The following is a 27,311-nucleotide window of genomic DNA, read 5'->3' as shown; positions in this document are numbered from 1 at the left end:
TTTTTGGTGAAACCTTTAATGGACCCATTATAAATGAGTGTCGACACTTGGCGTATCAGCTTTTATTAACGCCCGAGCCTTATCATTTAAAATTAAATCTGGCAAACGGGCCAGACGAGAGATTGAGCCAATCTAAGAGTCTAGCAGTGAGAAATTGTTTAAACCAGCAGCTGCATATTAATGCTGTTATTACTACAGCCTCAGCTGATGTCAATTTTCTCTTCATTTGCTTGCATTTAGAAAGCGTGAATATGGCTGAGGGGTCTACATACCATTTGCACCAAGAAAATGGCAGCAGACAACAAGAGCTATTCCATATGAGCTTCCTGGCCTGACCTTTGTCTGTCACTGTGAGTCTGAATAGATTTCTGATTCTAACTGTCACAGGTTTCCTGCTCGTGCTTTACAGTTATTCTACTCCGGTGGAACTGTCATGTCTTCAGATTAGACAGTGCAGTGAATGAATATATGATGGAGCTGAACAGGAAAATGGAATGAGAGAATATAAAAGACATAAAATCAGGTACTTTTAGACTAAATTATTCTGCACATGCAAGTCTATTAAAATAGCAATAAAGTACTGATAGTTTGGAATCCTGCTGTAAAACACTTTTAATAATAACGTAAATTCAGCAAGGTATGAAACTATGTGGATAAGTATTTGGAAAATTTTCAAAGAAATCCAAATCAGATGAAAATACAGTGATGTAATGATGATTGCTTACCAGGTTAGCCAGGATGTAGTGGTAGCTCTTTGCATTCTTTCCTTGTTCAACAATCTGGAAGAGGTCAGAGAAAGACAAGACAGACAATAAAATGCATGTGATACCCCATCAGTCTTTTGGGTGTGGGCCAGTGTGTGTGTGTACAAATGAGAAAACGAGGGGTTTTGACAGTGTCCCAGTAGCATACCTGGTATAAACCACAGTACCAAAAAGAAGGTTTACGAGAAAACAGAGAAAAGAGACTGAACACTCTAATACAATTTAATATCTGGCTGAAAAAATCTACAGATATAATACAGATATATAATATCTCTCATCTCCTCTCTTCCATCCACACTGATGAATATTACTTTTAAATGTTACGACAATTACTCAATTGATGACTTCAATTAAATATTTAATCATGATGTGCGACCGGGCAATTTACACCCTAAAACAACCTGATCTGAATAAAGAAGTAATTGAAAACAGGAAATAAAGTCAAATGAATTGCACGTAACATATTCCACTTCACATCTCCTTCATATCACTTTTATGAGTCATAAATCAGTAATAAATCAAACTGTCATCAATTTGTTAATGTAATAATGTATATCATACTTTATTCACTTTCCTTCTCCTCCTCTTTCCTCTATTTTCAATATTCTTCCCCTGAGGCTTCAATTTGATCTTTGATCTAATATTTGAATAACTATATTGTAGTCCCCTGGAACTCCAGCGTGGTCTAACAATAACATCAAATAATGAAGTCTGTCAACGCTGAACTGTGCCACAAGGCCCGCTCCCTCGCCTACGCTCAATCTCTCTATCTAACTGCACTGCAGTCATTCTCTAACCCAGGCGTCACAGGGCAGCCAAACACGGAGTGTCAGGGCAGTCTGAATGTCACAGTGAGAGGTGTAGTGTAATGCCAGAACTGGTTTATTTATAAATGAAACGGGCATGTTGGACACCACTCTGACTGACATTTGAACATACATGTGGGGTACGAATAAAAAATCGCACATCACACTGGTAGCACTCAAGGAAAATTGTCTAGCTCACCTATGTCTAAATAAAGAGTCTGCTGTACTGAACAACAATATGTAAGTGTGTATGTGTCACCACAGCATACTGGGCAGTCACATAAAAGAAGGCAGAGTGGGGATCACTTATTCAAAGCCATGAATCGCCTGAATAGACTTAGCAAAGGGGATAAGAAGCTCATTCCACTGTCTGTTCAGGCACTATGCTTGACCTCACACATTTCTGACGCTCTGCAGTGTTCATTTGTATGTGTGTTGTGTGTATGTGTGTCTAATGATGCTGTAGGTCATGACAGAAGGTGGCATTTGTTATTAATGGTGACCCCAGCACAAGGCAAGCCCTGCGGCTGAGCCCCAGGAAAGGAAAAACTGCAGGAAGGGAAAAGAGACGCGCACCAGCGCTGAGAGGAAAACACAAATTACTGCCATGGTGGAACCGTCAAATGGAAATGTTTTGGATGTGTTTATCTTTTCAATTATAAATGCAAATTTGAAGAGTCAGTCAGAGTTCAGCCCCAAGAGAACAGGTCACTCTTTGTGTCTCACTCTTATAAAAGAAGTCACCTTCAGGATGCTGTCAGTGACATTATCACAACGTCGCTGCCCCGTGAAAAAAACGTATGTCCAAAATCCGTTTTTTCCAGGAGCATTTTATTTACTATGACGTGTGGTTATTTACAATTCTCCAGTCTCATTTTTTGTCCCACCAAACTTGATTGCAGGCTATTCTGCATCTCCACTTAACACATTACGCTAACAAAAGCTTTTGGTTCGCATTTTATATTGAAATCAAGATAAATCGTGGACAAATAGTAATCTGATATTGATGTGCACACGACAGTTTGACTGATGGTCACATAAATACCCAACACATCAGTTGCTAGGGAGGAACGCGGACATGCCGTACAATGTAAACTGTCAACTGTCACTGAGATAGGATTTTTTTCTCGTCGGACAGCGACGATAAGAGAATCTGTGTACTGTATCAGATGAATGAGATGAACACAGGAGAGAGTTTAAAGGGCAAATAAAGTGTGTGTGAGTGTGTTTGTTTGCCGTTGTGTGGGTGCACAGTGTGGAGGCAGGGACCAGATGTGGGTGATTGATGGGGGCTGTCTGAATAGAGAACTTCTCAAGCTCAGCTGTGGTAAACTGGTGAGAACTGATGCAATAACCTTAACTGGAGACACCAGGCCATCAATAACATTCACACAGAGCAGCCGTGGCCTACACATACAGATAGGGACTGTGTGTATGTGTGTGTGTGTGTGTGTGTGCGCTAATAAATCACACAAGTGACATAAATGAGCAAAATAACACAAATGGAACAAACATATGGACATTTGTGGTGACACATCTGACTCTGTATGCTTAACTAGTTCCATGTGTGGATGTCATTAAATCACCGCCTCCCCTTGGTTACTGTTGGAAAGTCAGGATTTCTGTTCCTGCCACATTTGTGCACACTGCAAAAAAAAGCAAAAGCACCTAAATGGAGTGAACTTGTTTTAATGTTGTTATTGACTAGGACTTTTTTTTTTTTAAAATGTAACCTGGAACCTAGCTAATTAATTGAGGTAACTAATAAAATGTTCCTTGGAATTGGTCCACAATCTACTTGCCAGGGTAATTGCAGAGATTGTGTTTAATGTCCTCTTACTTTGAAACTTCACATAACCTCATCATTGACTAGTGGGACTGAAGATACCAATACAGTGATGCAGCCAATTAAATGGCTACGCTGACTGAATGAATTACTTCACATGGCTCTTCCAATGCAACATCAGTAGTAGTTAGTGGTGGATGAGAAGCTTGCTAATGAACTATCTCTAATGCCACGTTGTGTTTAATGGTAAAGTTTTTAGGCTATTTCAAGTCTGACAATATTCTACAGGGCATTTCAAAATTGACTGTGGATCTTGATTTCAGTTTATTGGCTTGTTATATCATTTTTTTGTCCAGAGAGCTCACCTTTATTTGGAAAGAATCATCGGTTACTACTGAATGCTACTAAATAGTAAGCTAGTTGGACAGATTTGCTAATGATTGCAGCTTAGATCAAAGCTTCACCTGCCATGTCTGGCTATGATTATTGACTTCAACAATCTTCGTAGTTTTCTTCGGAGTTTAGCAAACAGGCGATTGTGATGCCAAGCTCCTTTTTCTTTCAACAGCACAGAGGTGAGTAAGTGATGATCCTATCACAGAAGAAGTGCCGACTCCAAATGCCAATGTTGTGTTATTTATGTCTCCTGTCCTTGATGCTCCAGGAGAATAAACACCACAGTGGACCACCAACCAACCTCCTCTCTCCATTTATATCACCTCCTGTCTCTTCCTGCCGCACTCCTTTCTTCATCTGATTAAAACATGTACAAATTTGTTCTGAAGTATGTAGGTTTAAATAGAAAAATGAATGATTCCAAAAGGTAAGTTTATTGATCATGTAAAAATCATTCATTATGGTTTTAGAACATTTTGAGGTTGCAGTCTTTATCATGGAATTGTATTAGATATTGCAACATAATTACATAATCTTTGTTGCAAAACAGAGAAAACTCCTTACCTTTTTAAGGATGCCAGTGAGCCTCTCAGTCTCACAGTCGATGATAATCTGGCCCTCCTTCCTCTTGTCCAAATCCTGAAACACTTTCAAGAAGGAGGCCTCTGTCATGGTCTCCACATTGACTGAGGTCACCAGCCAGTTCCTCTCCGCTGCTGTGTCCAGAACCTTCTGCAGCACTGACAGGCCTAAACAGAAAAGTGAAAGATGTTAAAACTCTTGGGTTTTGGGGAAAGCAAGAAAAGAGAAACTCTGGGAGATAACTGTACGGGTATTTATGAAGTTCTACAAAAAAGTCTAAGATGAATGAAGTGAAGAATGACTGGCTAAGTCCACTAAGCCGATCATTAAGTATCTTTTTCATTAGGCAGCATAAATTATGCACAGGTTAATCTGATGCCGTGTGCAGTTACAGTATGAGCTGAAAGATAAATTAAAACAACTTGAGAACAAAACAGAAGCCTTGCAAGCAAACCAAACTGCTCCTGATAATCCTATCCATCAGAACCTCCCCTGTAGCGTCAGTGATGAAGTACGATGAGCGGGACAGTCCATTAAGCACACTGACACATACAGGTGTGCTTTTCCAGATCATACAGTGCTGGGCTAAATAATCACCATTTTCGCACTAACAAATCACCAGCCCATGCATCATCGGCAGCTTTGTCCTCAAAGCACCAATTATAAGTGCTGTTGCTCATTTACAGTCACCGATGCTGCTGAGACACTTCAGAGTAACAGAGAAAGAAGACAGAGCAGCCAATGAGTTAAAAGCTCATGCTAAGACAGGAAATAAAAGGCGATTAGAGAACACATTGATCTTGAGATCTGATTTACAGTCTGAGTCACTGTTGTACTCCTTTGCTGCTGGCAGTAGACCAATCAGATTTCTTTCGAGCTGGCAGCCACAATTGTTCCACAGAGTAAATAAAGTAATTTCACTCGCAGCAGACTGGCAGCCATTACCCAAATGAATTAAAGCAATTACAAAATTTAGACATGAAAACTAATACATGATGTGGCTGTACTTGTTTTTCTTCCACTAAGCTGGCAAACACCATTTAAGCCACTGCAGGCCTATACCTGATGTGTTTTGCATATCCTCCACGCTTGTTTGTAATATGTTCATGCAGGCATTTTATGTAAACTGAGCAAATGTAAAAATAGTTTATCTACCACAGCAACAACACAGATCCTGTCAAAAGAAAAATGGGAAATGTAGTGACAGCCTCTGAAAGATGACTGCCTGGCAATATTACAATGCACACCAGCTGCTCTCCAGGCAAGTCATGCTGCGTGAATTTGACACAAGGTCATTAAGAAATAAAAAGATGGATGCTGTTTCACCTCCACATGTGACCACAATACAGCACATGTAAATAAATTGGACACCAGCGACATGATAAAGTTGGTTAAGTATTACCAGAAAGGTACATGGGAATGTATGGAACCTTTTCATGGTGTCTCTTTCCATTCTGTTGCTCATGAGTGAATAATTGTAGTCCTTGGTGCTGACACATTCAATAGTAGCTGGGAAACTGATGATGGGCATGGGAAGACAGGAGACAGTTAATCATGGATTTGAATAAGGATCCAAAGAGAATGGAAAACGGTCTCTGAAGTCCTGCTGTCAGTGAAGGTTTCAGCACCATAGACAGCACCATGCACTGTAATAGGACCCAGCAGTTTGTCCCATTGGAGCTGTTCCCTTCTTTTATTATTTAACTTCTACTGCTATTATCTTACTTCTTTCCAAATGTCATTATGCATTTATTTATTTAATATGGTTCTGTGTCATGTAGATTATGTTCCCACATTGGCACATAAAGCTGAGGAGCAGTCAACAAGGCCTAAAATTAGTGCTTGAATCTCATTAGCACGTAGTGCTGAGGGTGGTGTGTGCTGCAATATATTACAAGGAGACCTGGAGTCAAGTTTCCCTCTGTGTGATCAGTGTGGCTAACCTATTACATACCATACATTTTCATATGTTCAGTCTTTCTTCTTTCCTTTCCATCTTTTGTCCCTTTTTTGCCTCACTATGTTACACAGAATTTCCTCTTGCCTCCTCTTTTTAAATGTAACTATGTAGCTGATGCACCCCTATAAATCACAGAAAGTGTGACAGGGAGGCTCGTGGGACTGGCCAAGGTGAAAATGGTCCTCAAAAAAAAGCCATCCTTGAAGAAAGTAACATCATAATGGAATCTGGTTGTCATAAGCGCCCTTCTGGCTAAAGGCAATAAATGGAGACCTGGGCACCAGGCGACTAAGAGTAGAGAAAATGACACTTTGGGGAAACCATTACCTGAATTTTGTTTATGATGGGTTTAATGGGCTATCAAATTTGTTTTCCAATTCTTTTGAAAATAAAAAAAGAAGAGTGGATGATGCACAGTAAGACAGCGAGACAGATGTTAATAATGAAATAATGAAAAAATATGAAATATAAATACATATCTAACAAAAAATATATATACACAAGGAATTAAAGAACTGCTGGCCTTTTCATCAGCAAAATTATCTGGAAATTCTTTAAAAGATAATAAGATAAGAACAAGATACTGAAAACTGAAATATTTTTAAAATGTGATTTTTCTTAAAGGCTTAAAATAACCCTGTAGAAAGGGTGTCAGAATAGTATCCAGGCAACCAAGGACTACTGATATGGATTCCAGTGGCTCCATCCCAACCCTCAATCACACAAGGGTTACCCTGTATACACACATGCACGCACGCATGCACACACACACACACACACACACACACACACACACACACTCACACAGTTTGTGAGTGGGTAATGAATGGATGCCAGAAGATAAAAAGAATTCTGAGAGACTTGTGGTGCTGCAGCTATCATGCATCAATAGGACTGGAGACCACTGTGAAATCTCCCATCACTTCAGCTTTGAGTGACATGATGGCATTTGTCTTTTAAAGCTGACTTAAGCCTGTTTACGTCTCTCGTACAAGTCAAAAACATGAGCAGATTAAAGTTGCAATAAGCCGCCACGTGCAAAAAATGTGCACATAAAGGTGCATGTTTTGGGATGCATGTGCATGCATTACATAGACTTATAGACTTACATCAATGAGGCAGGTCCTCACAATGTGACTGTGTAAACATATTTTTGTCCCCACAACTACAGGAATATGCATCCACACACACACTAGACCCTTTATAATCATGCTGCAAAACCCACAACAGTAAAGATAGCATGGCATTATGGAGAGGGTGTAGCTAACTGGCTGGAGAGGAGAGGAGGCAGGAGGCTGACAGGTGTGCTGCTTTACTTCTACCTGCCTCTGCAGGAGTGCTATTAAGATGTTTAAATTGAAAGACACAGCACTTTCTGTGTGTGTGTGTGTGTTTCTTTTGGCATGCTACTGACAAAAGAGCAGATGCAACATGGGTCACTGCTGAGTGACTGCTCAATGAAAAGCTTAATTTTTTTTCTATTGTGTGATTTATCTGCTAGCTGGTGCAGGTCGGTGTTTCTTTTCTGTGTTCTCTGTCTGCTCAAAGACAGTGGTCTAAAATAAATGCTCTGATGGTTGCTCATCGCTGCACAATGGCTACAATTGACCCCACTGCTGTAGCCATGGCAATATGAAGAAGGATAATGGTTGGTTTAAAGACTGGTTCTGCCTCAGACTGTCATTGTGTGGCTGTAGTATTGTGAAGCTGCTTTTAAAAAGGAATCCTATGGTGAAGGTTTGAAAAGGTGAATGAAGACAGTAATTCCTTTAAGATATCTGTCTGTCTGTAGTGAAATATTTACAAGAATAACCTGCATGTAAACTCCAAGTGTCTTAGCCCAGTTCACAGTCGCATCTTTTTATTATGATGCATCAAAATTTGAAATCTATCTTTATCGATGTGAAGGTGCCCACTACATTATTATGTGTCATGTGTAATTAAGTAAAGGGTTTCCTACCTGAGTCAGAACTGTACATGTAGACAAATTTGGTCCATCCGTAGTGGTCGATCACTCCAACCAGAGCGTCCTGGAGCTCAGGCCTCAGCTGGATGACAAATTGGTTGGCCGTCTCGATGGGGAAAGATGGGGTGACAAAGCAGACATGCAGCGCCCCGCAGAAGGACATGAGCATGTTGACTGTCTTCCTGTCATATAGGCCAATGATGGCATACACACCCTTGGAGAACTGGGAGCAAACTGGCAGAGAGAAAAGATAAACAAAACAGGGAAAAGGGAAAGTCAGTCTCTGGAATAGCTGGAGGAGTAACTAAAAGTAAATAAAGACCTGCGTGGTTATAGTGAGCTAAAATGAAACAAATAAAACCTCCTCACATCAGGTATGTACTTACTACTTTGGTGCACACCAACTTTTGGAAAGAAACTACAGAACATAATAAGAATTACTGGATTTTCAACGCTGGAACATGTAGGCTTCATTCGGCAGATTTAACCATTTTACACATTGAGCACAATACAGTTAAATGTGGATTGTTTGTTCTGTCGCGTATCTAATTGCACCATGACACCTACATTCTGAGTAGGCATGTTATATTTGTATTTTAAATGATGTCCTCATGTAGGAGAGAAAAAGATTTGTTGAATTAAAACTAAAATGATTTCTACTTAAAAAAATGTTTCTTCTTGTACAGAGTTTGACGCTGTTTTCACATCCGTTGCTTAAAGACATTAGTTTCTCTGGGCTCACTGAAAACATGATTTTAAGAGGCAGGCCTACAGCATGATTTACTATATCATAAACAGTGTGGAAGCCAGTCCAGATCCAACAATCAGATACACAAGTGTGTGGAAACTTGAACCCCTTTGTACACATACACTGAAGTAGGAGACACCTTGTGTCCAGTCGTTAAACTTTCTAATGTATCATATATTTTGGAATTTCTAATGAACGAAAAGGAATAGATGCCATTGTAAAGATTTTAATGAGGTAATTATCCTTTTTTTTTTGCAAAAATGATGTCTGACACACTATTTTTATGAATGCCTTAATACATATGTGGAGGGGATCTTTAATCATATAATCTATAAGAGGGTCGATTCCATGCTCTCCAATGTGAAGATTTGCTGCTATTCCCTGTCTTACATTGTAGTAAATTTAATATTTCTGTGGATTAGACTTCTGGTCAAACAGATAAAGCTATCTGCAGATTTCGGCTCTGTGAAATTATAATGTCCACTTTCATGATTTTTGATGCTATATAGACCAAACAACTAATCAATGACTCAATAATGGAAAAAATCACTAGCTACAGCTCCATATTGAATTAAACTGAACTGAACAGAGTTAAATTGAATTGTATAGAGTGTGAAAGTTTTTATCATGGTTTCATTTCTATTGTTTCCATCTATCACCTTAATATGCAAATGTGTAAAGCAATGCTATCCCCGATCGTTAAAAAAAAAAAAAAAGAAGAAGAAAAAAAGGAAAAATCTGAGAAGAGAGAGCAAAAAATAGACACATCTTTAGTCACACTTTCACTTTGTTAACCCTTTCACAATTAAAAACTGAGCGATCCTGCAGTGTTTATGCAGTGTTTTTTGAAAATAGCTCTAATAGCTTTGGTCCACTCAGCTACTCTGTGGCATGTTTACACTAAAATGGCCAGTTTGTCCATCTGTGTACCACCAGTGTGTTTGCTATCAATGAAAGGTGGAGGAGGTGAAGGCAGATTAGGAGTAAAGAGGTTAATCAATGCATCTCAAAGGTTCCATTGACATTTTACTGGCAATGGGAGTCGACTTCAATCTCTCATGTGCTTTTCTCCCCCAGTCTCTCCATTTTCCCTTTGTCTGTCCGTCAATCTGGCTTATTTCACACCCTCTAATATTTTAAAATAGCTCATTTATGTCATTGGTCTTCTCTTTGGAAGGTATATCCTGTCTGTGCTTTTCAGCATAGCATGCTATCTTTGCACTCACAGGTCTGGCCTGGGTTATTTTTTGCTGTGGCGATGGGTGGGCCTTACTTATCTCAGTATTTACCAAACAGATTGAAGTCGCTGCCTGTCCCCGCGCGAGGGCCAGCTTGCTGCTAGGAGCTCAGGGAGAGACGGAGAGAGGATGGCCTGCACCCAAAACGCCTAACCTGTCACAGACCTGCACCCTCCGGGCAGGCACGTGTGTGTTTGTTTGTGCGTGCGTGTGTGTGTGTATGTGTGTGTGTGTGTGTGTGTGTCATGGAGACAAAGGGGGGAAAAGAGAGCGATAGCAACAGAGAGAAAGAGAGAAAGAGAGAGAGAGAGAGAGAGAGAAGTTCAGTGGTGTCACATAAAAATACACGTGCACACACATGAATGCACACACACATATGCAGTCTCTAGTGCTCCAAAAGCCTGGTGACTCATCCTACTTAAAGCAAGCCCTGAAATAGACATTTTGAGCCTCAACACACTGACTCAGTGACAGAACTATCTTTCCTTCACGGTCTGCACACGTTCTTGCTATTAAATTGACACTCTCTCAGCTATTGCTTTCCTCCAGCACACATTATATGTCCCCTTACAATTTTCTAGGACCAATTTCAGAGGTGGTCTTCATGTTCTGCCTGGGATAAAAGGTAATGAGGGCTTGTTTGACTTTTTGTGCAGTGTGCCATTGCTCTGCCCTATGGCAGGTTACAATGTTTCACTGCATATGAGTCATTTCTTGTATCTACAGTATGTAAGAAAAAAACACGAAGCCATGTGGCATGGACCTCCTGCTCAGAATTGGCAAAGAGAACCATGTGCTTGTCTAATTCGACATGAGCATAGCCTCAAACATTAGTGTAACTCAGCAGTCTCAGGTCTTGTTCAGACAGCAGTCTGGAAGAGCGGCATACTGAGTGAGTTTGTGTGTGTGACGAGCTTGTTAGCGCTGCTCCACATGTGTAACGACATTTGAGGTGGGGTTGAGAGACCCAAAGTGATCTTGAAGACCCCAGCAACACCTGTCCACCCTGGCACGCCATGTCTCCTCGCCACAGTTACAGCTGCCATAGTGGCAGGACTGAGGTTGCCCGGGCAACAGTCTGTTTCTCTGGCAGGGATTATAGTATAGCTCAGAGCTGCTAAAGGATTTTGGAAGATGAAGTGGGAATTGTGAGTGTTTGGACATTTTGTCATAATTAGGTTTCCCCTCAAGGAATTAGTGAATTTGCAAAACTGACTTGGCTTTGCAAAATCCTTTGATAATTTCTAAAATAATGGACGATTTGCAACTCATTTCCACTGCACCACATTCTTATTTGCAGTCAAAACAAACAATAATCTCAAAGTCAACAAAATTCTCAAACGTATGCAGACAAATGATGCAAGAAGACTGGAAACCTCACTGGAACTTTCTCCTTAGCTTTCGAAACTTTTCCTATGAATGAACAACTAGTTGATTTGCATTTGGTGTGGCTAAAGAGTTTTGAGCCGCAGGAAAAGAGAGGAAAACACAAATTCTAAAGGGACTGATACTTGCACAACAGGAGGAGCTGTCAGAAACAACTCATGCTGCTACTGTCTTCCCTGTTCTCTGTTTCCTGTGCCCTGCAGCTGTTCCTCTGCTTAGCATGAGCCAAATATCAAATGACAGATGTGTCTGTGCCGGCTGCACAAAGAGGGCGTGTTTGTGACAGTTGTTCCTGCATCTGAAGTTGTGGATGACGGGAGGGGTGCTAGCGGTTGGTAGCTGCAGCCTTCATACTACGCCTGAATGTTTATAGCTCAGTGAAAAATCTTAAAATGCTACTGGGACATCACTGGTTCAATCTAAAAAATAAAAGTCTGAGTTTGATTTGATGGCTACATTAATAATAAAGCTGTAAAAAATAACATAACAGCTCCAGGATGCATTGGATATCTGATATCAAAGTGAGCACATTTGATGGGAAAAAATTTAAATACAAGTCAACTTTTTTTTGTCAAATATATTGGCCAACTGCATCGGTCAAAGGTATCAAGGTGCCCTTGTGCATGGTACCTGCCTCCCAGCTGCTCCACTGGAGCTGCTCACTAGTCTGTGTTTTACACAACCGCTCCTTTGTGTGGGTGTGTGTGATTCTTTTTGCAATAGCTCTGCATTTCTTGATATTTCAAAAAAAAAAAAAAAAAAAAAATCAATACAGTTGAATTAAATTGTACAGAGTGTGCAAAACAAATTTTAAATGTACTTTTAGGGGAGCCAAAACATAACCAGATTTGCAAAAATTTTACATATATATATATATATATATATATGATATATATATAATATGCCCCCACAAGCACACAGAGAGGGAACATGGGGTTTCTAGTATATTCCTCTGGGACTTGCATGTCACTATCCCATGTAACATTAAGGTCAGCAGTACAAAGGGAATTTCACAACAGCACGAAGACGGATTGAGCTGGAGGATGTGTACTGATTGGACAGTTCTTGTTCAGCCATCCATAAAGGTCCTTTTTTAATAGAGCCCAACTATGGAGGACTGACATATTAGGTGACTCCACAAAATGGGACATCCAATTAAGTTCTTCATCTTATCCTCTGATCAACTATATTTCTTTTTCTATTCTGTGTATTTTTAAGGTAAAACTCCAAGGAAATCTGTCTTCCAGGTAAGAAATGTTTTGTTGAGGCAGAGATGAACAAAAAACCATGGTATGGAAGAGTGAGCAGCTAAACCCAGCCCAGGTTTCCTCAGCCTCAGCATAACCTCGCCAGATTGATTCCCGGAGACATACACCACATTCATACAGTGAGCCTCAATCCCACTACTACACCCGGGTTTATGTCATCCGTCCAAGGTCACCTTTACACCACAAGCCCACAGATTTCAGACTGATGCCTGAGGAATTCAAATCTGTTCTTTCTCAGTCAAAACTGGTATAGAAATAGGACACAACAAGAAAAACCAAGGACATTATATTTTAGGGCAACTAACTGCAACTCAATGTTGCGAAATACATTCCTCTCACTGTTCTATTCTCATCACACCCTGAACTCTGAACATAACCTTTTTTTCCTACCTTGACTCATTTTGCAAGCTGTTTCCATTCCCCATTCAATTCATTTTTTTTGTAACCAACCTTGACATTTTAAAACAACCTCATTCCTCACATATAACTTCCTATGTACTCTTTCTTATCAAGATTTATGAAAAAAAAAATCTCTGAACGTACATATTGCTGTGTGCATCATTAAACTTCAGAACACTGAGCTCAATTTTGTGTCACATAACCAAAGGGTCAACCCAGAAGCTGGTGAAGTAATTACAGCCCAAATTACAGCCCAAGACAAAGGCTTCACAAAGCCAGTCCAAAACCCAGGGATCTAATCATCAAAGGGAAGGACAACAACAAATCTTCTTTCAGCAGCTGAAACCAGAGAATATACTGCACTTTATTGTTTAGCCTTGAAATGATGAGCCGTTTATCATCATAGTTGCTGATTCATTTTCATCAAATAATCAATCAATCAACTTCAACTTTGATCAACTGTCCAGTTTTGGCTTTTCTTACACTGTGCTTACACTCATCACTGTGCTGCCAAACAAATCATATTGGTGCTTATAATTGTTGCATTGCCAACTGTGAACCAGTACGTCGCTGGACTGTGTCTGGTCAAGGACCTTTGTTGAACGTCATTTCTGATTTCTCTCTCCCCCTCGTTTCCTGTCATCTCTCTGCTCTGAGATTTCTAATAAAAGTATAGAATGGTGCTCCAAAATAAATATACAAAAACTAGTAGAGCTGTGACAACAGGTTTTTCATTTTGGCTGACTGCAGCTGGCTCACATTCACAAGGTATGCTGTAGCATCTTTTCCACATTTAGTTTAAGGTATCCTTTTGAAAGATGAGAGGGCTGAAAGGAGCAGGAAGGGTTCTGTCACATTAGGCATCAATATACACTACCTCCACAAGGGTGAAGGGTCACTCAATCAACCGCAGAGCCCTCTGAGGGGAGATAAACACATCTGACACCAGACACTGGAAGACGTACACAATCATCCTCCACTCAGCCACCCATGGCTAATAACTGTCAGATGATGTGTGTAATAAAAACAGAGAGCTTGATGCAGTCCCCCTGGTCCCATCCATCTTTCAGAGAGATAATCAGTTACACTAATGAGAGACAGAGCAAAAGAAGTCGATATCCGATTCAGGCGAGGATACATATACATGCATTCAGGGCCTGCTGAGGGTGCACACGCTGCCTTCATCCCCCTCAACACCCCATCTCAATAAAAAAAATGTCTCACTGGTTTTGACAAGAAAGTGTCTCACACGCTTGTGCTTCTGAAGAATCCTCCAGGTGTTGGGTGGGGGTGGCCTACTCTGTGAGTCCTGCAACACTGCATGACTCACACAGTGCAATCAATTCCCTAGCATTCAGAGGACAGGGAACCAGGGGACTAAAACTCAGCATCAGCGTAGATCTGTATGAATGTCTCCAGACATGACTGAGTAGGAGGTCTGTACAGTGAGAACTGGGATCTCCTGCAAATGACTTGAAATCTATTGCAGAGCTGATGATTCATTCAGTGATAATGTGTCAAAGTACAGCAAAGAGATAAAAAGCATATTCTGTAATACCGCGTCAAACACTAAACAGGTTTTAGAGGCTTTTAGTTGGATGTGGGCTCACTGCCTCACTGCCTTTCTACTTTTCTAGAGTATCTATACGGCCCATGGAGTGTTGCACTCCAGAGAGGTGCGCTTGATGTTCCCCAGTATAAACAGCTTTAGCTCCTAAAGCTTAAGGGAGATTTACTACCTGTGCAAAAGCAGTAAAATTATGTTTATTTCGCTGCTCTTACCAGTGTGTGTGGAAGAAAGAGAGAGTGAATAACAGAGAAAAGTGAGAAAGAGAAAGATGAGCAGTTGAAGTGGAGGTTGACATACCTAAGGAAGAATAAAAAATAAAAAATAGAAAAAGAAGGCTGACAGGAAGACACTATTCTCTCAAGCTTCTACCAATCAGGACAGCAGTGATCAGAGCAGCTGACCAGCCAAACAGATCTTAACGATTAACACTGGGGAGCGTTTGATACTCAAGAGAGATTACATTAGCTGAAATGGGGGTAATGGAAGGTTAATAAGGACGAGCCAAAAAGCAAGCGTGTCTTGAAAATGTAGGTGATGGGAGAAAGAGGGCAAAGCTGGTTGCTGGAGAGAAGACGAAACAGAAGCATTATAGTGTCTGCGAGAGTAGGTGATAGGATGACTGCTGCGAACAAAGAGAACAGATGCCAGCCTAGCAGTGGGAAACACAGGGACCACACGGCGAAATCTAGATTTCTCCTATTTCCTCAAAGTAATAAAACAATGGCACCGCATCGCCTCATTAAATGGGTAATGGAGGGTGTGAGAGTACTCCCCCCAGCTCTGAACATACCTCCCACTTCCTGTGTGTCTCTCTCTCTCTCTCTAACCCTCTCACGCTAGGCCATTGTCTCTCCTCCTCTCTGTTTCTAGCCATGTTTCCAATCTGCTTTGCCGCGGAGCTGTGCCGCCTGCTGAATAAATGCTTACCTGGGCAGTGGGTCAGAAACCCAGCCCAGACCAACTCCTGTCAGGGGGTATGGAAACTCCAATTATCTCCTTAACAATCATCCCTTTGCAATTATCTTCCCATCTGCCTATCAGTGTCGACAGGTGCAGAGGGACGGTCCCTCTCACACACTTTCATTTCTCTGACAGAAGAGAAGAAGTGATGTGTGGTGGATGTGAAGCAAGGAGAGGCAAACACACAATATACATACTAATTCGTTGGGAACTGTTGTATAAATTAACAATTTTCTTCCAGCTGAGCCACTGGGAAATGAAAGGAAGTGTTAATAACAGACCTGAGCAGAATGTCTGAGTACAACTAGAAATGCTAAAATCATGTCATTAGAACAACAAACTAGAGGTGGAAGAAACAATTACCCTATTTGCTGATAGTCTGTTGAATATTTTTGTGATTAATCAATTAATCCAAAAATCTCTCCAGTGTTATAGAATAGTAGAAAATGACCATCATGACGAATAAATAAAAATTAAAAAAAATAAATAAATCAAATAAAAGAAGCTAATTCTTTAATGTGAGAAGCTAAGATGTTGGTCAGAAAAAAACAGAGGGGGGCTCTGTTTTTAAGACAAAATCAGCGCTCACAGGCTACAACTGAAAAGCCGGCATTTGTTATCCTTCGTCTGTAGTTACGTGCCCCTTTGTTTCAAAAATTAGAATTTCAAGTGGTGAATCTGCCACTGATATCACTGTAAACTACATGTCCAGTGCGAGAACAGGGGGGCTGACAAGCACAGAGACAGTAACTAAGGATCACGGGGCTAAGCAAACACTCAGTTACATCCGCTAGAAATCTTGTCAGTTCTGATTTGCTAGCCATTTTATGACATTAGTCACAAAAGTCTAACCAAGTTATGGCATTTCAGGGAATATATTGTCTTACTGTACACTTGCAATGCATAATTTGTTTGTGTGAGTGTGTGTGTGTTTTGTCTGCTTTGCTTCTTGAACTTTCAGCAACAGTTACAGGTCTGGTCTCCGTGGCAAGGCAGTCATTTAGTACCGCTAGCATCTGCGTGGCTATGCAGATGACAACAGCAGTCTTGCGCTGTCACTGTAAAAGCAGTTACACCATGTCACACTGTTTAATATGCTTGTAGGCTTTGTTCCTCATTAAAGTACACAGAAGCTCCTGAGATGTGTTGTATGAGGGACTCTGCTTTGCAGCAAAACCGTGACAGCTGCCGTCATCCAGCACTCGTCCCTCCACCCCGCAGCACAAATCCTGGTCCTCATCCCCGAACACATTGTTTTCTAATTGCCAGCCCCACACGTCTCAGCTCAGACCTCCATGTCCCAGCTGCCATTACCTCCAGGGACGACAGATTTGTTTTAAATACTTGGAGAGCTTGCATGAATACAAAGAAGGATTCGGAGCAGGCTCAGAAAGACAATGAGGAGAACAAATAGGAACAGTGTAGACACTGCCATCAGTAATGTGTTTGTGCATTTATGTGGTGAATGAGAAGCATACGTGTGACAAAGATCTGTTTCTCATCACCACACTAGAATTCTCAAACCTCAAGGCAGCGGCTCTTAGAAAATGGTCATACAGAGGGTGAGGAGATTAAATGACAGGTTGCTTATTTTCTTCTTCCTAACCTTTCTCTCTCTTTCCTAAGACCAACCCCATTTTCACATCCCCTCCTCTTGCCTTCTTTTGTAAAGCAGCACAGGCACACACAACACTGAGAAACAATCTCTGTTCCCCTTCTGCTCCACACTCTATCACTCTGCTGCTTGGGGAGCAGTTTTGGCTGATCTACATTGATTGCTATGGGCCACTCTCTATCCCTGGTGCTCTGGAGCAAAAGAAAAAAAAAAAAATCCAAGTCATCTCATTCATCAAACCAGCACCTGACAGACTCTAGCCCAAGAGAACAACCGTCAGCTTCTTTTTTTTCTCCTTCATTCTCTTTGTTTTCTCCTCAACAAATAACTGTCATGTCCCATAGAGTCAGGAGGGAGTGGTGATCTGATATTCGTCCATTGCAATGAACACTCGGTAATACCCCTAAACACAGTAAGGAAGTCAGTCACCACAGCTGTACCTCAATGACTGACACAGAAGCTTCACAATAATATACACCACCCCAGAGACCCACTGACATCAACCACCTCTGCCTCCATCCCCCACCCTCTTCCTCTTAACACATACACCCCAGCTGAGATTCCTCTCTTTGTGGCATTGTTTGCTCCTAAAGGGGCTAGTGTGGCTAGTATATAAGAAATACAGACATAATGATCTTCACACATGAGTTATTTCTTCTTTAGCTTCTCCTATAGAGAGCCAAGTATTTCTAAGCATTACAGTGCTTCACAGAGTCAATTGCAATGTTTTGGGGTTTTTTTCCACAGGGTTATTATTACATATTTATGCTTATAACTCCATGGAATGATAGCTTTGGATGTGTTGCACTGAATAATACATAAAATGCATCTGCTCAAGTTCTGTCTCTTGTTAAGCTATTGTGTGTGTGCAAGTGTGTGACTGCAGAATTTCACAAAGCAGTCTCACATGCTTGCACACACTTCTATTTAGTAGTCAGAACAAGGAAGTACTCTGATGAGGAAAACTCAAGGCAGGCAAATATAGCAGCAGGCAGACACAACGTTAAATTGACTGTTTCTTCTGCAATGTTAAAGGATAGCTCCAATTTATTTGGAGCTTATTTTGACAGTTTTGGCTGGCTATCCGCCACTCTGGTGGGCAAATGTTTGAACCGAAATATTCTGTTGATGATATGCTGACAGTCTCTATCGTGTTTTGGTGTCATTTAAAGACCCAGTGGTGGCTTTGGAAGCAGAAATTGAATATTCATAATTAGATTTTTAATAGTGTATAATCATCTGAAAGTATGAATCACTGTGCTTTTGTTACCTTCAAATCTACCTTTTTATATCTACAGAGGAAGCAGGTGTTTTGAGGTGTCACAAGGTATAAAGACTACTGATTTTAAATACTTTCATTTAAATAATTTATTTTGAGGTGAAAATGAAAGAGAATATCCCTAAAGTGGAACGGTTCAAAGCTGAGTCAGGAAGTCAGTTTGGTTAACAATTTGATTATTTTCCTTAATTTTCTTTTTGAGATTGGTTTAGTCAACCTAGGGGTATGTTTAAACTCTGCTTTTCACTTCTGTACAGCGATTACTCAACACTCACACATCTGATGATTCAACCTGAAAAGTACAATGTTATTACTACCGATAGGAACAACAATGGACAAAATTGAAATAATAAGTTGTAATAACTTGGAACTTAGCACAGAGAAGGAAAGAAGTCTAAACATCCAAGCACTTACTTTCATTGCAACACACTATCAGAGTAAAAAAACTGCATCATTACTTTGCTATGTGTCCCCTGATTCTCTACCTCAGACTGATGACATTTCTATCTGTTTCTCTGGCCTAAGTAGGGCGATTTTACCCTCTAAGAGCAAAACGTAAAGCCACATACCATCCAGTTTTCCCAATACATTCACAACCATGAAAATAGCTATAACGCTAATGTTTATAATCACTATTGACTGTACATGTCACTTGTGTTCCTGATATTATAGCCCATTTCCAACAATGCAGGACATTTTTTAGCACCAACGTTCGGTCACCCGTGTACTTGACCTCTACCTGTACACTGTCTCTGTGACATAGACCTACGTACATCCCATCACCCTACGGTAAATCTGTCCTCCGAGCCCGCCCAGAAGGAAATAACCCCCTCCTCCTCCTCCTCTCATCTGTGCCATATTGATCAACTGGGCAGGCCTCTGTACTTGGTTCATTGATCATGGCTCCCTTGTAGATCCTCTTCTAGTCCTCTTCAACTGACCTTCAGAGACCCAAGGAAATACAACTGCCTATATCGCAGTAACAGCACAAATTGTCTTTCCCATAAACACTAATTAGTCTTAATGAAAGGTTTATTATCAGGATGGCTGAACTGGACACAAAATCAAATGTGAGGTGGTGACTTGCAAATTTGAATGTACATCTCATTTAAAATTCCATTGTCTGAAATATTACATTTTGTCACTAGTTGCAATATTATGCAGACAGATTTTCAACCAAAAATAGCCAGAGCTTAGGCTAAATCTCACCACACATATGTAAGATATCAAAGAGAAAAGTAGATAATATAGGCGTGAGCCTGCAGGGGATTTGACATGAAGCTCATGATTCAGTGAAGTCCTTATTATAAACCAAGTCAATACCAGATTATGGTAATGTGATATCTAACTGAGGGAAACTGTGACTAATATTATTCATGTACACACAGCATCCCTGGCAGTAATTTTTAACCACTGGAAACATGTAAAATGAGTCAGTCCAGCAGGCACTTTCACTGAAAATGTGAAAACAAAAGCACATATAGAGTCATGACCCATGATAACAAGTGACAAAATACAGTTGGACCACTTTATGACTTGGTTTGTTCCAGAGAAGACAGAGAAATGCAAATTAGCTCCACTGTCTCACATTATGCAGACAGTGTTACCATCGTCATTACTACCCTGATGATTCCACAGGCGGGAAGTAAAATGAATCACTCCGCCATCGGCATTAAATGTTCTATCTATTATGTTTTGTTTCTTCTCTTTCCTCTTTGTTTTCATTTCCTTAGTCCACTAGTCCTTTGCCCTATTTCACAGAGCTCCACGACCTCCCACCCCTTTTTTCCCTCCTCTTTAGGCAGGTGCCAGCAAGTGTGTGTGTGTGTGTGTGTGTGTGTGTGTGTGTGGTGGGAGTGCTTGCTTGTGGAGGAAGTGACAAGTCATAAGAGCCAGCTGATGAGTATCACCCTCATCCGGAGCTCCATTCATCCCCATGCACAAGGGCCCATTCAGTCACTGCTTTTCACACTTGTGGACCCCAAGAGCCCTGGGCAGGTTCCCACTCTATCACACACTAACTGAGGTGAACTGTCACTCACTTAAGACACCCTACATAGATGCAAGAATGGGCACCCAGATGCATACATACATATATACACACACCACACAGGCATATTCAACAGAAACCTAAGAATAGGCTGCATTCTCTCATCTGACTCATTATAAACATGCCCCAGAGCCCTTTTCCTTACAAACATTTCTCTATAGCCTCAACATCCAAATACACTTTTAGAACGAGTGACACACAGCAGGAGGAGGTGTCACTTTCATTTATGCCGTCTCCCTCGCGTGTGAATCTTTCTGACATGCTTGTATCACAGTTCACCATCATACCCATGGACTGCAGTGATATGTGTGACACGATGAAGAAAAGATGTCATATTTGATGGCATCGAAGGGAAGACTGAGAGGGCTGACTGGATGTAGGAAAAATCTGTGGTTATCCTGTAGTGCTGACAGTGGCAAAAGATCTGCTTTTACACTTTCACATCATTTTGAATATTGAAAGGAAATCTACCAATTAACTGAATAAAAAAAAAACAGAATAAAGCTGATAACAGAAGGTACATGCTGTACGTTAGCCACTTGATTCCAAATTCTTGAAATATTCCTTAACTCCTTCCTGCGTGTATGCTGCTGGTTCTCTGCTGGGTGTACATTATGGCTACATCATTATTGTATCACTGAACCCCAACACCACCACCACCCTCTGCTGTCTCCATCCCTCTCTGCTTATATAGACCATGTTTGATCCATGAGCGGCATCCTTGAAAATGTTCAGCAGCAGCTTGACACTCATATTCACATCACATTCTCTTCTAATCACAGGACCATCTCATTAATGAGGGCATCTTGGGTGCATTTACATTTCATTACACAGCTCTGCCTGCTCCCTGGCCTAGATGGCTAGGGGGGGTTGGTGTGTCACCCAGGGGCATGTCCATATTTTCAAATGTTTTCTGCAGCTTTAATTGTATTTACAAAGAAACATATCTCCAAAATTACAAACACTATAACAACAATTCTGGAAAGGATGAACTTAAGGAAGTCTGTGTTTATATAGAAAGGCAGGAATTATAGACACACAAAGACAACTGCACACTCTCACACTCACACCTAGGGGCAATGCAGAGTAGCAAATTAACCTAACATGCATGTCTTTGGGATTGTGGGAGGAAGCCGGAGTACCCGGAGAAAACCCACGCAGGCACAGGGAGAACATGCAAACTCCACATAGAAGGGCCCAGACTGGGATTCGAACCTGGAATCCTCTTTCGCTTCGCTATAAGGTGACAGTGCTAACCACTGCACCAGCAGAAAAAGTACTGACGGATAAAAGGAAATTTCCTCATAGTGATAGTGTTCAACATTGCGTTCAGAATTGGCAGTAGCCAGCAGTGAATGTCAATAAACCTGCATGACTTGTAAACATTTATATTTATTTCCAACTGAAGCACATATGAACTGCTACAACTACATTACATTACTACATTAAATCTCAGCAGCAGATATGGAGACCTGCTTACTTGTTAATATTACAGCTCACAGAACCATGCACTAACAAGCAGGCAAGTATGTGTGTAGACTACTGTAGTAAGGGAAGGGGATGTAGATAAGGGTAATGACCACAGTCTGAAAAACCCACAATGAAGGCAACCACAGACATCTGGTAATAACTCAGTGTCAGTTTTAGTTCCCAGAGACACAAGACACCAGAAAGATTAAACCACCAGACAAGGACACCACTAGCAGTTCTTGTCTCATAAAAACAAATGAAGAGGTGCTCTGCATAGGCAGCCCTTAGTGAAACTTTCACTCAAGATTATGAAGATTCCGATGCCTCATAGATAATATGGAACATAGATAATGTGGAAACTTATGCTGTTAGACAATGGGTCTGAGCAATCTACTAACTTTTCTTGGGAGAACGTGAAGAGTTAGCCCTCCACACACATCTGGACAGATATATTAACCATTCAAAGCTACAATGTCCTTCGCCAGACTCCCAGCATCTCAGCCTGCAAGAACATTCTGGATTTAGAAAGCTGTCATTGTTAGATCCTGGAGTCTCAAAGAGCATACACATATTGCTGTTCTCCCCCTTTATTGGTATCAACACCCACAAGATATACCACTGCAGCAACCGGACATGGCGTCTGATGACCGGCTCTGATTTTCCAGAGCTTGTCTGCCCTGCTGCCAATGGAGGCCCGGCAGCCCTTATGAGCTGCCCTGCCTCAAGTGGCAAAATAAACCCAATGTCCAGCAGTGTTAGGATAAAATGTTGATCATATATACCATTTGGCATATTGCTGCCATTAGGCAGTCAGGGCAGAGATTCGGAAGGTGGAAGTGACTGGTTACATCATTCAGTTGCAGCCTGAAGAGGTGACATATATCTCATGATATGGTGCAACACAGTAGCAAGAACAGAGGAGTACTCAACTGCTAATTCCAGTACCAGGGAAAGAACCCGAACATCATCCTCTTGCCAAGACCCACTTCAGGTCCTATCTTTCTTGCAGTGCTTCTTCTGTGTTCCAGACACAAAGCAAAAAATAGATTGAACCATGTGAGACCTCACATTCTTGAGACCTCTTCTAATTCTCTTCTTTGCTTCTTAAGGGTATATCTCCAAAAGTAGAATCCACCTGAGGTGTTTATGTTGCAGGTGCTCCCATTTGAGACCACTTCTCACCAGTCACAATGTCCAGCATAAGTACTGCACAAACAGGTTTGTGAGCCAACCAAGAGAAGTAGTTCATGAGTTGGTGGGAAAGTTCTCTATATAGACAACTGTCTCTAGACATTAGGTTTAGAGGAGGTCAAAGCCCTGGTGGCAAAGCCTTGCAATCTCCGGGCCGGAAGAGTTTAGCCTACAGCAGTGGATGAGAAACCTTTTTACAGATGCTAGAGCTACCAACAGTGACTTGTGGAGGAATCAGGGTCAACCAGACTCTTGTAAATCTACATTCAAGTTGGATTGGCACTGTCCAACAGACATGTTATCTGACAAGCAATGCCCCAATGATGACACCATGAACAGCATGCACAGTATCTGCAAGACTTTTGTCAAGCAAACATGAACGTTTAGACTAGAGGACTGGGGGAAGACGGCGTGAGCCCGAACATGCGCACAACAGAGAGCAATAACCCAATAATGAGTGAGTGTGCGATTCAGTTCCCTACCTGGTCACAAAGGGCCCTGATGGAGGGACTGAGGTTGAATTCCTTGCAGCAATCTAGGGTTGCACCAAAACAGCGGCAGCCAGTCCCAAGGCTAGAACTTTGGGCTGTTTTAAGTGACACAGACTTAACTCATGTACTAAGGACAGGACTCAGTCCACCCATCAATCACGTTAAGCTGCGGACTAGCAGGTATTTGTTGGCACCGGGCTGTGGGAATCCAGGACCTGATGAAACATGAGGACTGGCACTACTGGGATAGAGTGAAATACCCCACAGATGACAACGCTTGCAGCAAGAGACGGGCGGGCTGTCAGCTTCAACTAGGTGGTCACACGGGCCTCAGTTGCTCTGGCAGTCACATGACAAACGGCCAGCAAGGTGTATATCTTTCCTTGCTGCTGGCGAAGAGGAACTCAAGCAACCTACCTTCAGTAGTGTTACTTCTGAGGTTGAAAGCTCCACCTCACCTGGTACTGGCAGATACCAACAAAGGTGTGAACTCCTGGATGCTGGATATAGTCCTACAGCCTAAGGCTATAGTGCATGTATGAATGCCACATAACTGCGTGTTTGTAACGTGATAGAGGATGCCATTTATTTTTTAGTAAAAATTTAAAGTTATTTAACTTATCACTGATTATCTAACTATTAAATAAATATTTAGATTTGCTTATTGTTAGAGTTTATTTACTTTAGGCTGATATGCTAAATTTGTAGACGTGCTTATCTGTCCTTTTGTAAAGAACCATAAACTAATCAACAAGTGGACAAATGGGTGTGTTGGCTGGTACGTCACAATAATTATCACAGCTGAATGCCTCATTCTTAACCAAAAGTCTGTGGATTTACAATCTAAACCGGAAAGTTTAAAGGTTACAGAGACCCTGTCCTTGAGATTTTGAGTCAGAATGTCATAATTTTTGTATTTTATGCATTTATTAAAATGCCATCAACTACTTTTTTCCAACTTCCCTGTTTACTCTCTGAGTTACAATTGATATTGGCGACCGACAAGCCAGTGGACATAGATTAAAGACCAGCTGTTAAAAACCAGACCATATTTCAACATTCAGGGTGTGAACGGTGTAATTAAATGTTTGTCACTGAGGCAATGTCACACACCTGGCAGAGAGACAGAAAGGCAAATCTGTCAAAGGGTATCTCCAGGAAATATGACTTCTGTCATAATGGCGCACATTATCACCAACAGGAGAGTGGCATCCCCACTGGTCTGACCAAACTCATATAATTTTAAACTTCGCTTTTGACCATAAATGTAGCATTCCATTGCCATCTTTTTATTTAAAATGCCACATTTCCTCTTCACGACAAAAAAAAGATACTACCCGTGTTGTATCTTTACCCGTCATGCGTCAATAAACAAAATCATATCAGAAACGTTAAACAGGTCATCCTAACGTCCTAAAAGTTGAAATGTGCATTGTGCGCGCGTGCATGCCTGTCTTTGAAAAGGGTATTAGATCAGGGAGGGTGTAATAGTGTGTATTCTGACAGAAAAAAAGATAATCGGATTGCAATCCGTGGATAATTAGAAATGCATTCAGAGTTGTTTTCCCTCTTTGTTCGCGTCGCCTGAAAGCCCTGATTTGCGCTCTGGCTCTTTGTTGTTTTTTTAACCCTTGTTTGAAAAAGGAAAAGCGCACAGGGAACAGTGGCAGCCGTTTCAAAATTCATAAAGCTGTACAATCTGATATTACACAACTGTAAGATCTCTGCCACTGCTGCAGACGTTGATTTGAAAAACCCCGTGGCTACCCTGGAGCGCAAAATCACGCTGCAATCATGCCCGGGAAAGCAGAGAAAATAAGTCCTTCGTAGTCCCACGCAACAGTTAAGATAACCCACAGGCTACTAACACACAAGCACAAGTCTTTGTAGGCCTGTCACAGACACACACACACACACACACAAATATATATGTATATATAGGTAGATGTAGATAGATAGATGTACATATATATCTATGTATGTATCTCTCGCTCAGGTTTTATACCAATGGAGTTCAGCGCTCTTGACAAAGTTGATAAACACACTGAGGGGGTGGATGTGCAGGCTGACCGAACTGAACGGAAAACGCCAGCAGATGTAATCAGCTTCCAGTGAGACAGGCTAATACTTACAGGCATATGTCATGGAGAAGCTGTTCCCCATCTTGACCATATCCACCTGCGGCACCAGTTTGGGGATGTCCTGGTGGTGAGAGAGGGCGAAACGAAAAACCTCATATTCGTGCGATTCGGTTGGGAACAATCCTCCTGTTGAGCAACAAAGAATCAGGAGTTAATGTTGGCCAAATCGAGGAAAAGACGCGAACAGAAAAGACACACGAGGTAAACTTGGAATAGAGGTTTAAACGCTGAGACAAAAGATCTGACGCGTGTGCGCAATTCTCACCTATATTGATGTTACTTGGAAAACTTGAGCTTGAACCCAAGCACATTCCCAGTAAACTGGTGTAGAGGATGGTGAAGCTTCGCTGCATATTTCCTTTTGCATTGGCGAAGGGAAAAAGAGCCGAAATCCAAGCATAGGTTTGTCCGTGTGTGAAGTAATATTCCCCGCTTCTCCTCCGCTCTTATCGCCTCCTCTTACAGCCAAATTTACACCAACATCGACACAGCGAGGCAATTATAGCAATGGCGAGAGGAGGCACCTTTCTCTCTCCTCTATTTCTTCTCTCTGCTGATGCTCTCGTGTCCTTGGCTGCTGTTGTATGAGACGGAGAATGACTTCAGCATTAGCCACACTGCAAAAAATATGTCCGTCTTGAAAAGCTGTTGAGCCTCGGTGTGATTTTTTTTTCCCCTCTCCAAACAGCGGTCGTTTTTTTTTTCCCACAATGCAGCGAGAAGATATTCGCTACTTGTTTCTTCTTTGCAGGGAAATTTCGATTCTTCCAAGAAATGTAAGGAAATAAGTGTCGGTGTAACAAGGTGGCATAGACGAGATGACAAAACAAATGACAGCTATTCCTAAAACAATAACAACAAGATGTTTTGCCCGGAAAAAGGTGTCATTATTTCACGTTATTGCAAAACGTTTTATCCTTTAGTTTAAAAAAAAAAAAAAAAAGAAAAAAGCCGCACTCAATACTTGACTTAACTACTTGCTTGAATGAATATTTCTTGCAGCGTGCAGAGCGCACCCACATGTCCCTCAGGAGACGCACAGCATTTCGTGGACGTCTATTCATTTTCTTGCACTGTAAAAAGTATCCATATTACTATTCACACCATATTTATGAGCTGCTTTTATTTTGTACTGAGTCATTTTGCATTTTTTATCAACAATTCAAGTGAAAAGTTGCTTTTCATATGCAGCACCTTGAATTTCTTCTAACAGTAACCCAGTCAACCAGAAGTGATATAAATATC

At 41.2% G+C, this 27,311-nt stretch overlaps 1 protein-coding gene across 6 annotated transcripts in view; it reads right to left on the bottom strand.

Annotated features, from left to right (window-relative positions):
* The window catches only part of gria1a (glutamate receptor, ionotropic, AMPA 1a), a 63,987-nt gene extending 37,201 nt beyond the window's left edge, over window positions 1-26,786 (bottom strand). For 4 of the 6 annotated variants that reach the window (XR_006844889.1, XR_006844891.1, XM_046406207.1 and 1 more), the window contains exons 1-5: window positions 26,332-26,785; window positions 26,058-26,192; window positions 8,255-8,494; window positions 4,317-4,501; window positions 726-779 (exon numbers count right to left, since the gene is read on the bottom strand). Coding sequence is in view for 3 of the 6 variants with exons in the window: in XM_046406207.1 (XP_046262163.1) it covers window positions 726-779; window positions 4,317-4,501; window positions 8,255-8,494; window positions 26,058-26,192; window positions 26,332-26,419 (702 nt within the window). In the remaining 3 variants the exon portion in view is untranslated. Of the gene's footprint in view, window positions 1-725; window positions 780-4,316; window positions 4,502-8,254; window positions 8,495-26,057; window positions 26,193-26,331 lie in introns of all 6 variants that reach the window. The other 2 variants (XR_006844890.1, XM_046406206.1) reach the window with 2 other exon arrangements.
* Between the last annotated feature and the right edge of the window lie 525 nt (window positions 26,787-27,311).

The sequence above is a fragment of the Scatophagus argus genome, chromosome 12 (assembly GCF_020382885.2).
Source record: "Scatophagus argus isolate fScaArg1 chromosome 12, fScaArg1.pri, whole genome shotgun sequence".
In the NCBI taxonomy this organism is placed as follows: Eukaryota; Metazoa; Chordata; class Actinopteri; family Scatophagidae; genus Scatophagus; species Scatophagus argus.
The sequence above is the reverse complement of the archived record's forward strand: the minus strand, read 5'-3'. Positions and strand labels throughout refer to the sequence as shown.